This window comes from Pseudorca crassidens, chromosome 9 (genome assembly GCF_039906515.1).
Source record: "Pseudorca crassidens isolate mPseCra1 chromosome 9, mPseCra1.hap1, whole genome shotgun sequence".
Lineage (NCBI taxonomy): Eukaryota > Metazoa > Chordata > Mammalia > Artiodactyla > Delphinidae > Pseudorca > Pseudorca crassidens.
In genome coordinates this window covers 98419469-98432799 of record NC_090304.1, presented here as the reverse complement: position 1 = coordinate 98432799, position 13331 = coordinate 98419469, and the positions used below count along the sequence as shown (strand labels likewise).

At 46.9% G+C, this 13331-nt stretch overlaps 1 protein-coding gene across 3 annotated transcripts in view; it reads right to left on the bottom strand.

Moving 5' to 3' along the window:
- Positions 1–13331, bottom strand: part of SORL1 (sortilin related receptor 1) — a 258666-nt gene that overhangs the window by 64419 nt on the left and 180916 nt on the right. For all 3 annotated transcript variants that reach the window (XM_067751357.1, XM_067751356.1, XM_067751358.1), the window contains 7 exons: positions 10982–11110; positions 10059–10144; positions 6596–6768; positions 5378–5509; positions 3241–3332; positions 1777–2023; positions 423–561 (listed from right to left, as the gene is read on the bottom strand). In XM_067751357.1, the coding sequence (XP_067607458.1) occupies positions 423–561; positions 1777–2023; positions 3241–3332; positions 5378–5509; positions 6596–6768; positions 10059–10144; positions 10982–11110 (998 nt within the window). The remainder of the gene's footprint in view (positions 1–422; positions 562–1776; positions 2024–3240; positions 3333–5377; positions 5510–6595; positions 6769–10058; positions 10145–10981; positions 11111–13331) is intronic.

Here is a 13331-nt window from a genome sequence, read left to right as displayed (position 1 = left end):
GCGAGGGAAGTAGGGCTCAATGAGCAACTGGTCATCTGAGCAACCAGAGAAGACGGGACTCCTGTCGGAAGCTATGCACCCAGCACAGCATCGCTCCCCGTCAGGGTGCCAAGCGGGGATTAAGTGCACACTGGGCCTCTCCAGCTGCAACAGAAGCCACACCACCCATCAGTCAGGGGCCAAAGGCAGGAGGAGGGTGTCATTTACCCACCGAGCACCAGCGTTCCAGGCAGGCAAAAACATGCTGTCTTCCAGCTGTTTGTGTATCATTAGAAAAGAAATTAAGATGTCATAGGAAGAAATTAAATAATGCACATGTTGTCATGACAGGCTGCCAGATCCTGCTTGATCAGAGACTGCCCACACCCAGCCCCTTGCAAGAGATCAACTCGACAGAGATTAAGGAGGAGATGCTGCCTTACCGGTTGTCTTCCCCCGGTAGAAAATCTTCAGGTCCATGGGCCCCGTGAGCCGGTTCGCCAGAATCGCCATCTCAGACCCACTGTATTTGGAAGCTCGGAATATGCTGAGCTGTGACCAGTCGTCCCAGTAGATGTCATTCTAAAAAGAAAACCTTTGTTCGTCAGTCAGCTCTTCTGTCTTTTTTTCTGGACCCTCATTCAGACCAAGAGCTCCATCGTGCAGTGGACACCTACCATTCACTGGCTGAATGATCAGCCTGATCAAGACCTGACTTAAATGCAAGAGTCAGTGATTTTATCCAAACCTCACCAAGCATCCACACTGAAGGAACCACCCCAAAGAAACTATCCGATAAGCATCCGGTAAGTTTGACCACAAGTTGAACCCTTCCGTAGAAAATCTGAACAACCATTTTGTGTTCTAGAGTCGAAGCACAAGTGATAGGCCACCTCCAGGAGGCAGAGGTGGGACAGGGCTCATCTCAAGACATCAGGGAATGAAGAGAGCAAACCTCACAAGAGACCAAGACACAGAGCCAGGGACTTCCCTGGGGATGCAGTGGTTAAGAATCTGCCTGCCAACGCAGGGGACAGGGGTTCGATCCCTGGTCCAGGAAGATCCCACATGCTGTGTAGCAACTAAGCCCACATGCCGCAACTACTGAGCCCACGTGCTGCAACTACTGAAGCCCGCACACCTACAGCCCATGTTCTGCAACAAGAGAAGTCACTGCAATGAGAAGCCCGCGCACCGCAATGACGAGTAGCCCCTGCTCACTGCAACTAGAGAAAGCCCGCACGCAGCAACGAAGACCCAATGCAGCCAAAAAATAAAAAATTTTAAAAAAAGACACAGAGGGCTTCCCTGGTGGCGCAGTGGTTGAGAGCCCGTCTGCCGATGCAGGGAACACGGGTTCGTGCCCCCATCCGGGAAGATCCCACATGCCGCGGAGCGGCTGGGCCCGTGAGACATGGCTGCTGAGCCTGCACGTCCGGAGCCTGTGCTCCACAACAGGAGAGGCCACAACAGTGAGAGGCCCGCGTATCACAAAAAAAAAAAAAAAGACACAGAGCCAAAATGAGGCTACCGCTACTGAAAGGCAAGCCAGGACTTTTCATGGGATGCAAGCTCAAACTTTTGAAAGGTGAACAGTGAGCATCCTGGATCCCTGGCAGCTCTGTCTGGCATCCCTCCCTATGGGCAGAAAGACACTGCCTCCAATTCAGAAATGAGCTGAGTTTCTAGGTTAGATAAGCATCTCTGCAGAAACCCAGAGACAGCAGGCTCTGCACCTCAGCCTGCTCCTCACAGACACTGACAGGTTGCCCAATGCTGGAACAGGTGAGGCCCCACCTTAAAGACAGCAATGGCGTAGGGGTGTGGGAGGTTGTCCAGGATGACAGAGCGCTGCTGGCCGCTGAAGGTGATCCGCTCGATGCAGTCCAGGTAGGCATCCGTCCAGTAGATCCACCGCTCGTCCACGGTGATGCCATTGGGCCACTTCACGTCCTCCGACACAAGACGATAGGCAGCCGAACCATCCATGTCGCTCCGGTAAATGCCAGGCCTCAGGTCCCCCCAGTCGGTCCAGAACATCACCCTGGCCAAAACCGGGGAAGAGCACACATCCCATCAGAACTGGGGAAATGGGAGCTCAAAAACTGCTCCGAAGAGACAAGCATTCAGCCGGTTAGTTCAGCACTGTTATAATCTCTAATTCTAATAGGTAAAGCCACTTAATTACTTGACCCACAAATTCTTTTATTGGAATTTATCTATGGTATCATCAAGTTATGCAAAGACAATGTACAAAGATGTTCATCACAGCATTGTTCATACTAGCCAAAAAAATATACATAGGTGTGTATACACATATATATTTAGGTGTATATACATGTATACACACAAATATGTTAATCTATAAAGTGATACATTATGGTACACACAAAAGAATATTATGATGTCTAAAGATCTACATGTGCTCACATAAAACAATCTTCAAACCATATTAAATATTTTTAAAACATGCAGAATAGTAAATATCCTATAATCCTTTCTGATACGCGTGTGTGTGTGTGTCTGTGTGTCTGTGTTTAAAGGGCATACACGTGTACACGGGTAAAAATAAACTCTGAATGATAACTCTTAACCAAGAAACTGTTAACAATGATTACCCCTAGGAAATGGGAGGGTGAAGAGTTAAGAGAATGGAGGAAACAAATATTTTTCATTTCATAAACTTCTACTCTCTTTTAATATTTTTAATCAAATGCATATCTTATTTTCAGAATTTTCTTTTAAAATCGATCTAATTCTCAATCATAAATGCTACAAAGCCTCATCCAGAATTTCCCATTTAGCTCTGTTTCCTTAAGTTAATAATAAATTAATAAAAAGCACCTCTGCATTTCCCAAGTGCATACAAATTGCTGGTAAGAAAACACAAGCTGGGGGGCAGAGAAAAGAAGCAAGGGGTTAAATGTCTGTATCACACGTTAAACTCAAGATAAAGACTCCATATCCAACTATGTGGGCCTGACTATGTCCAGAGAGACTTTTAATACTACCTTTTGTTAGAGAAACACCCCACAGCTGTGAGACATCTGGGTGCCTACAGAGATTCTGATGCTCGCTAATGGAAAGGGGATGGAGTTAGCTGCCCAGGATGTCTAAGTCATGGTTCCAAGACTTGCAGGTCATAGATTATTTCAACCACAATCATTAGAAACAAGTTTCTGTCCAGCAGTTTGCCTTTCCATGAGAATCTGTCTGTTGCAGCATTGGACACACACAGATTTCCTTTGGGACCACACTTACCCGTCTCGGGGCACGAGGACCAGAGCCCTGGGCCGGTCAAGCACAGAGGAATTGACAATCGTGAGTCGGAAGTCGCCATCTGGATTCCCCACCTGACAAAGGAGGGGAAAAGGCCAAGATGGGTCTGAGCTCCTTAAACATTGCACAGTTTCCTACTTGGCTCCCTCCTACAGATGGGTCCCTTTATGGCCGCCTGATTCCCCTACAGACTGATCTGGAAACCTGCCCTGACCTCCAGCCAGAATGAGTTCTTCCCTCCTCTGGCTCAGGTGACAATTCTCACACAGTCTGACAGCGGAGCCAGCGCCACCTGTGCCCCCAGTTCTGGGGGCTTGATGACCTGCACGAAGTAAGTGCTCACTGTGTGTTTACTAACTCCACCCGCCTCCGCTGCTCCAAAGCCACCAATGGCTCTGCTTTGTCCACAAAACAAATTCTCAACGTCACCGCCTTGCCGTTTAAGAGCCTCCACAGACTGCTCTCTCCACATTCTCTCCTCCACACAGGCTCCTACAACTTCAGGGAGGCTGGTCTTCTCATGGTTCCCCAAGCCTGACATACCTGCTCCCGTCTGCTCCCACCAGATCCACCCCCAGGCCCACCGGCTCTGCTGACCCTTCTGAGCCGTCTTGATCCAGGGGCAGCCACTCTTACACCATTTCACACACCGTATTTCAGTTGTACACTGTGGACGCGTGTGGACACTGAAGCTTTACCTGCACCCTTCTAGCAGAGCGCTGACCACACTCAATTAAAAAAAGGAGCGGAAGAGTAATAAGAAGACCACCGACGCACTGCTCAGTGTGTGCCCGGCGCTGTGTATCTTTCCATTCCGTTCTCTCAAACGCCCTGTGAGGGGAACACTCCAGTGATCCCCTCCTCGATCAGGGCTCAGCTCAGATGTCCCTTCCAAGACACTTCCTCTCCCCAGTCACACAGTCACATTGCCCCATTTGATGTTCTTTGCAGCACGTGGCACCAATAGGACGGATGGACTTATTTCTTCATTATTTTGCTTGCTCCACTAAAACCTAATCTCTCTCAGCACAGGGACCTGTGTGTCTTGCCTCCTGCTGTATCATCATGACCTAAAACCATACCTGGCACGCAGTGTGCCCGGAAACAGCACTTGTCAAATGACTGAATGGATAAAGGAATCCTCACCTTACAGATGAAGAAACTGAAGCTTAGAAGGGATGAGAAACTTGCCCGAGTCACTCAGCTACTAGAATAAAGACTGAACCCAGGGCTTCCCTGGTGGCGCAGTGGTTGAGAGGCCGCCTGCCGATGCAGGGGACGTGGGTTCATGCCCCGGTCCGGGAAGATCCCACATGCCGCGGAGCGGCTGGGCCCGTGAGCCATGGCCGCTGAGCCTGCGCGTCTGGAGCCTGTGCTCCGCAACGGGAGAGGCCACAACAGTGAGAGGCCCGCGTACCGCAAAAAAAAAAAGACTGAACCCAGGTCTGTCTCTCGAGTTTGTGGCTTTTGTCATGTAACTTCCCCCAACTCTCTGGGTCTCTCTGCTTCTACTGTGCCTTCCAGTAAACCACAAGTCATGTCTCCCCAGTGAAATCAGTATAAAGAGGTGCGGAGGCAGCACCCCACTGCCTCAGCAGGAACATGCAGGGGTTGAGCATATGCCTAGGAGACCATGACTTCTTACCCTCCCAGTGCCCTGCGGAGCTCAGGTGCAGACAGGTGAAGTGAGGATACGAGAGCACCTACCTTACAGGGTGGCTGTGAGAAGTGAATCAAATAATTCATGCAAAGTGGTTCCAACAGGGTATCTCATCATTAATAACAATGATATTATGATAATAATCACGATATTATCTTCATTATGCTAATTGACAGCATAATACTCGAGTGTGGCTGTTACAGCATTGTAAGAACGCGACGGTATCATTATCATCATTGCTGTTACTACTCTGTGCTTCTGCTAGCCCAAAAGTAAGTATTCAGGTATCTTAATGAAATCTCTGTTTAACAGATTCAGGCACCCCGTTCGCACACGGGACCTCCATTCTCTGCATTTCTCAGGGAATCTCCAGAGGAATGAGACACACTGGCTCCTGCTTCTGTGTCAACTCCGGCTCCCAGCCCAGGGGCTCCCCTGCTTGCATAATTAAGGACATACCTCAATCTTTTTGAAGCCAGAATCCACCCAGTAAAGTAACTGGCTGAGGGGTTCAAAAGCCAAGGCTTCCACTGTCTCCAGGCCAGAACTGACGATCACCTCTTGCCCTGCACTCCCGTTCAAACAGAGGCGCTGATGAGAAAGAAAGAAAGAAGAAACGGTGTGAAATGTTCAAATGACCTCCAGCCAAATCAGCCCCTTCGATGGGAACCCACTTATTCAATTGGCTTGAAGGGGGAGGGCGGAGATGTTTTATATTCGTAAGTGTTCCAGATGCATGAAGCTGGTTTTTGATAAAAGCATTTCTAAAATGGATTATGGCTTCCTGTTTGAAGCAGAATAACTAAACAGAACTGAATCTTTTATATCACCTTGCATTATCATCATGAACACCGGTCACTGAGCTGTGCTGTATCACAATAATGAGGTGGAGATGACCAAAATGCATAAGTCTGTCTGCTTTTAAAATAAACGAAACCAGACTGCTGTTATTTTTTAAATCCCGTGTCTGCTTTTTATAAAAAGTCTTTCCTCCCTCGGGAGGCTCCTAGCCATCAGGTGCTATCGCTGGGACAGTAACGGGCAGTAGTCACTGCCACCCCCCCACCAAACCCTTCGGATACCCGGGCCCTGTAAAATTTCTGTTGGGTTGGAAGTCCAGATAAAACTTGCTGGAATTGCTTTTCTAAAAGGATTAAATAAGCAATGAATAAATATCAAATAGCTCTCCTTTAAAATGCATGGGTCTGAGTGTATGGCCATCTATCTGGCCTGCATGGCGACCTTCACAGCTTACTTCCTGGTTCTTGACCGTGCTCAGAATAGCTGAAATGGATAATTACGTGAACTATGGAGAAGTCAAGTGTTACTATATCACGGCTTGGAAGGAAGGACGCTAACGAGGCAGTGCGTACGATAGGGAGGGACTAATAGTGCTACACACCGAATCCTAAACGCTTTCCAGCAGGTAAAGGGAGACCTCACTTAGAAGCAATACCACAGACTGGCGGCTCCCTCTGTCCTTCCTACAAGGACAGAGGTAGGTAGGGAAAGAACATACTAAAACAGAAAACTGAAAAGTGTCCTCCGTTGGCCCTGAGAGGAGTTACAACTTAAAAACCTCCAATACCCATCTCCTCGGGCCACTCTGCAAGAAGCTTACCAGGACTGGGCAGTCACGAGGCACAGCCCCCGCGAGCAGACCCAGAGTGGACGCACCTGGATGATGTCCAAGGCCAGGTCGGACCAATACAAGCAGTTGCGGTCATAGTCGAAGTCCAGGGCCACCGCTGCCCGCAGCCCGGTGAGAGGCAACTGCTCGGTGGCTCCGGAGGTCAAGTCGTAGCGGTGGATGGACTTGCGCATGGCGTACAGGATGAACTCGTTCTCCTCTGCACAGACACACAAAGACGACAGGGGGCTGGACCTGGGGATGCTGAACGGGTCCTCGCACGTCTGACCCTCTTTTTTCTCACCCATAAACCTCAGAGCCACTGCACATGGCGTGGGTCAAGTGAGAACGTAGGAATCCAGACTTAGAAGGTGGGTGAAGGAATCACATTTCTGCCTTGGGCAAGTTTCTTAAACTCCCGTGAATCTCTGTTTCCTCTGCAAAGTGTCTACTTGCTACATTTTTTAAAAATCTAGATTCCCTCCGGTAGTCATGCTCCAATAGCTATTCTTCAGAGCTCGGCCGAAAAGTTTTGGTCACGCTTGACAAAATAATTACACCAATCAGCACGTTCCTCCTTGTCACAGGACTGCATCACGTGGCATCGTAATCTTGTTGACTAAAGACCCCAAGTCGCTGAAGACTTACAGCTAAGTTTCCTAATCTATTTACTCACCCATTCAATATTGTTCACAATGACACAGAGCAATTATATCACCCTACTATATTTTCAAAGCAATAATACATCCTTGGCCACCTACAAAACGTTTTACAACACAATCATCACAAAGATTCTATTTCTACTTAAATACTTACACAACGTACATACTATGTACCAGGCGTTGTCTGATCCCAGTAACAACTGTATAAAGGAAGAACTACTATTAACTTGATTTTACAAATGAGAAAACGGAGAGCAAAGAGGTTAAGTAACCCACTCAAGGTCACACAACCAGTAAGGGGCAGAACAAAGACTTGAACTCGGAGGGTCTGGATCCAGAGTCTATGTTTTAGCACCCAATGGTGTAACACCGATGGTGCCATTTTTCAAGACATAGAAATAGAAGCCCAGGGTGCTTACGAGACTGACTTAACGTCAGACAACTAGGAACGTGAAGAGCTGGTGCTCTGTCTCTTCCACTTAGGGAACAGCCTGGAAAACATCCAGATTCTTCCAAGGGAATGGAGATGAGCAACACACCTGCATCCATACCTGAGGCATCGTTGTGACAATATGTTACATCTGGGACCAAGCTGCAAATCTGGGTCCCTCTGCTGCACGCCTGCACGGTGACTGTGGTTGTTTGCTCTCTCTCATCCCATTCATTCAACGAGTTAACATGTCCTAGCCACCTCTGCTTTATAAAGGCTTCAATATAGATAATGCACCCCCAAAATGTAAGTCTACCTACTATTTTTTACCAAAGGTAAATTTGCCTTCTTTTCCTTCAGTATTACTTCACTTCAAAAGTATCTAAGCCACCACCACATGATAACAAACCCCTCCCTTTGGTCTGCAAGAAAACCTTCCCACTGTAATTCCCAGGGGACGGAATAGTCAAGATGAAAAGTGCCGAGCTTGTAAATGACATTGGAATCAAGGATTCTCATGGCAGCTGCCACGTGGAGATGCGGAGACACATTCACAGCAGCAAGCCCTTCACCCCACATCTCTCTACCATCTAGAAACCTCATTCTGTTGCTTTGGGTTTGGTTTTTTTTTTCCTTCTAACCAACTACTGCCTTTTGAGTAGAGTCTGAGTCCTGAAACACCTGCCTTAGGATTGGGTGTAGAGGAACAGACAGGATTTTGTGTGCAATTCTTAACTTAGAAAAGAAATAGAATTCTTGGTAAATCCCAGCCATACATGAGCCCAGCCTAGAGATGTGCGTTATTATCCTAATCTCAAAGGAAGAAAAATTACTTCACTTTTAAAAATCCTTCCAGACGACCAGATTACCTCATCTTTGCAAACATATGACGGTTCCACATTAGTCCTATAAAACCATCTTTTCCTTTCTTGGTACATCCCTGCCTTCTATTCCATGCTTTACAAAAAAAAAAAAACATTTAGGAGGTGGCCTACACTACAAATGAGATTTTTCCACTTCATTCCCTATCCTATCTTCTCCTATCAGAAGAGAAAATAGCTTTCCTACCAGTTTAGACAGTTTTAAACAAACTGTTTTGCCCCTCGCTGAATTACCTTCAGAAATATTTATTACCAAAGTACCTACTCCAGCCCCTTAAGAGCGATCACTCAAACCCTGCTCACCCAAGCCCTCATCAATAACAGCTCTCGTGAGGGGACTGTTTGAATATTATCTGCTCATTTGTGGGAATCTGCGGAAGCCATGTTCTTTTGAAGTCTCCACAGTGAGGGATGTTAATTACTCAGTAATGATGGAAGATTAAATTAAGGGACTAATGAGCTTAGCACGAAAAACACCAGGGCAAACTGGCGAGCAGTGAGCGAAGGAGAGGGCTGCTCTTCCCTGCCCGCGGAGGGTGAGGCTGTTCGCTCAGGCTTCCTTTGGCGCTGATGTCTGTTCCATCAGACGCCACCACCACCAGTGAAGCCAGCTCCAGTCACGCACCTTCCCCGAGAGGCGTGAGCAGGAGGGAGGGCTCAGAGGGAAGAGAAGCCCTACATGAAAAAGACTAGAAACGGAGCAAAGAAAGGAAAGATGCTAAGAGATTAGCTCTTTGTTAAGGTATCATAATTTCACGTCTATATTACAAATACCTCCACATCTGCTATCACCACCAAATCAACTTGAAATGTTTGGAACACATTATACCTTTACAGCATGTGCACTTGCTGCAAAAGTTTCCCCCAATGAGCGTGCACGTGATCACCTCAAAGAATGGGAATGACGCTCACGTGCCACTTCAGTGATGGCCAAGCAAGAGCATGAGGCTTAGAGTCTGAATTCTAGCTCTGTCACTCACCAGACGTGTGACCTCAAATAAACTGTTTAACTCTCTCCTCTGAACACACTTCCTCATATTAAAAAAAAAAAAAAAATGGAGCTAATAATAATATCTGCTTCACTGGGTAGTTCTAAGGACTAAACTGATAACGCATGGAAAAGTACATTAAAATGTGTAAAATTCCATTAAAATATTAGTCATAATTATTGTTATAAAAATTAAGATAGATCACTTAGCTATTTCCCAGAAAGCCATGAGTCTCTTTCTATGACAAACAAACGGATCACGGAACACACAGAAGGCCTAAGGGTGCCCTCGGCCCCCCACGCCTAGAACACAACAGATGCCAAATAAATATTTTTCAATGAACAAAAGGGATTTCCCTCTGAAAATGTCTTCCATTCCTATAAAAACATAAGGTTATAAATAAATGTTGTTTGGATACCATGCTTAGAGGGAAACGGGAGCTCTGAGATACCCATCCTTTCTCTCCAGGAAGTTTGAAGAGCCAGGTGAGATCACGGGAATGCTTCAACAATGTCTCGACAAGACAAAGGGAAGAAACCACGTCTCACCTGCCAAAGGACACGGCACCAGCTCTCCTTCCAGGCGTACTTCAACATCTCCTCCACTGCAGGTGTCCCCAGAAATCTTCCGATAGCTGTCACCCCCACCCAAGAGTAAGAGGTCAGAAACATCAAAGAATAGTCATAAAGGAACATTTACCCATCCATGGACAATACAGCTTATCTATTCATCTTCCTATACAGCAAGAAGAAGGAATTGAATCATTCTGAATTGCTTCTGCCTGTAAATAAATGAGGCAGCACAGACAATTTGGAGCACTGTCCCAGGCGAGAGTTTCACATATACCGTTGACCCTTGAACAGCTCCAGGGTTAGGGGCACTGACCAACCCCCCACCACTACAGGTAAAAATCCACGTAGTACTGCTACCTCCACCTCAAAGTCAAAGGAATTCATAAATGACTCACCCAAAGGCAGGAACTCAAATAGTCTGAGTAGAATCAGGATTAGAACCCTAGTTCTTTTGATTCTACGTACTGTGATCTCTCATCGAACACAAACTTTCCCCCACCTTAACTTAAAAGTACAATGAAAATACAGGTATTATATTTACTGAAGAAACTCCACATGTAAGTGGACCTTATATGCGTTTCAAATGTGTATTGTTCAAGCGTCAACTGTATCTCTTCAACACAATGCTCTGAAGACGTGCACTGGCTGAAGTTTATGACTTAAGAAACAACTGGAGTTGCAGAGACGCTTACAGACTTGCATTTTTTTCCACGGGGGGCTAGGATGGGGAGACGAGTTTGCAAACATCACAGTTTTAAATATTCCCCAAGCTACCTGAAACCTGCTACCTTGGAATTCTGGCATTTAGAGTATGAAAGGAACCCAGGTGGTCCTCTGCGCTCTCCATACCAAGTGCAGACCCGCCGTGCCCCAGACATGGCAACCTCTGTGAGACGTACCCTCTGGTTCTCCTGTAAGCAGAACCCACAGGACAAGGCACGGGAGGGGAGTGCGACTTCCCAGAAAACTCAGGATCCGGAACACAAACCTCTAATAACAAATCTTCACTCATCTTGAAGCCAAAGTCACTGAAAAGGCAATTGGGGCTCGGTAAGGCCGCTGGTTGACACACTTCAGGTATTTTGGGACCCTCCCTTGCGATGTCCACCCTACTGCCCACCACCTGTATTGTAAGTTACTCAACATGTCCCTTTAACGAATACTCACTATTTTACACTAATGCATTTTCAAAAGAAACTTTATAACAGAGCCATAATAGGAAAACCATTATCATATGCCATAAATAGACAGAAACGAGACAGATCATGATGCCAAAGACAAAATAATACTGACTTTTTTTTAGCTGGACCCAGTTCCCTGTCCAGAGACTCTGGGCCTGCCCTCTCTTTGTTAAAAGCAATTGGCAAATGTGAAGAATTACTAGCACCCAGTGAGACTTTCTCCTTGACGTGACTGGAAGGATTAAAAGAGAAATTTAAAGGAACCGTCTTTTTTCTAAACTAAAGATTCAATGTTATTTAAGAGCATGTCCACCTTCTCCCTAAAATCACCGTGGGGGCCTCCTCGTGCACTTCGGGACCCAGACCTTCTGCAGTTTGGGGACCACATCTCTTCCACACTGGCCAGCTAGCCAGGCAGAGCCCTGGGGTAGGAAGCAGGGGTCCCAGGTCTAGTCTTGGCCCTGCCCTTGTCTGCGTGAGTGGACGGCTCTAAAACGAGGCAGCTGTACTTGCCAAGGTCTGGCCCAAACCATAAACTCATAATCCAACGGGACTTTCCATGTCGATGTGCTTTACCCAAAAGCCTTTATTTACTCTATCAAGTATAACACCTACTGCAGGAAAAGTATTAACAGGTACAGGGCAAAGTGGTTCGTGTACATATTACATGACAGTCCACATTTAGCACCCTGTAGAGCATTTTTCAGAAGGGAGCAGTTTTATTACCGTACCAAACACGTTCCATTCATTAAATCCGGTAAATTTCTACGGAATGGCTGCTTTAAACCTTTTGGGGGACTAAGCAGAGCATTAATTACTCCAATGGCAAAGTACTCTGCTTGGGCAGTTTTTTCAAACTATGGGTCATGACCTAGTGGGCTGTGAAAGCATATTGGAGGGTCCAGACCTGCTTCCTCCCCCCCTCACAAGATTCACTTGAAAGTGAATCTTACCTCATAAAACTCCTGTTTACATAGATGTGTGTACGTGTCTACATACACAAATATGTGTAGGTACAGGATCACACTATAAAATACATTGCTTACTAGGAGTTGCAGTCAAGAGTTTGAAAACCACTCTTATTGGCAACCTGGGGGAATATAAAGATGTAAAAGAAACTACTCCTGAAATCAGGGAACATACAGGCTAGTAACTGTGCTTCCCAGGGAGGCCCGAAAGGACTGTTGGAAGTAAGTACAGCTGTCCCTCAGGAGCAGGACCAATGGACAGACACTGGGAGCTCGCCGATTCTCACTTCCTCTCTTCATGTCCATGTCCAGACCCTGCCCTCCCCACTGCCACAGGTCAGTGCCACCAAACCTTTCCAAGAGCCATGCAGTCAGGCTGTTCCTTTCTAGAAGCTACAGCAAACAGGGGAACTACAGGATGCCCTGAAACACACCCTTCACCGTTTGTATGGTCATCACCCCACAATCCCATCTGGCCCAAAGCCCAAGAGGGGCGAGGCAGGCTGTTTCCTGGTCTCAGCCTCCAGTGGCTTTTAGCTGAGTGGGTGTGGTGGACCCATGGGGGCCAGGCACCTGGCTTTTGCTTTTGGTTGTTGCTATTGCTGTTTTGGGGGGATTTTAGAGAAAAACAATGATGATTTTAGAGAAAAAGCATAATAGTGTTCATCAAAAAAAAAAATCAAGATTTGTCAGATTTTCTCACATATTCTTCATTTTGTCTTATTTTCAAGTATTTAATGGGGATAAAAGAGGGAGGAGAGAGGGCTCGTAATCTTTTCCATGATCAGGGTCCCCAAAGTCTCAATCCAGTCGGCAGGGATACCTCAGACCAGCAAAATCCCTCCGACTGGCATTACCATTTAGGGTTCTCTAAGGGAGGGCAGAAGGCAGCAGAGGGGCACTGAGCGGACATCACTGGGAACATTGAACAGCTCTGTGCTTCTGCCATGAAAGCGTCTACGTTGTTATCTTAGGACCACACGGCTTTCGGAGAGGATGCTCGTCTTTGGCTGCCTAAAGTCCTGCTGCTCTGAGGGTAGCTCTGCAGAGAAGCAGCCTCGGGGTCACCTGGAGCCTGGGCGACGGCAGGGCCCCAGGAC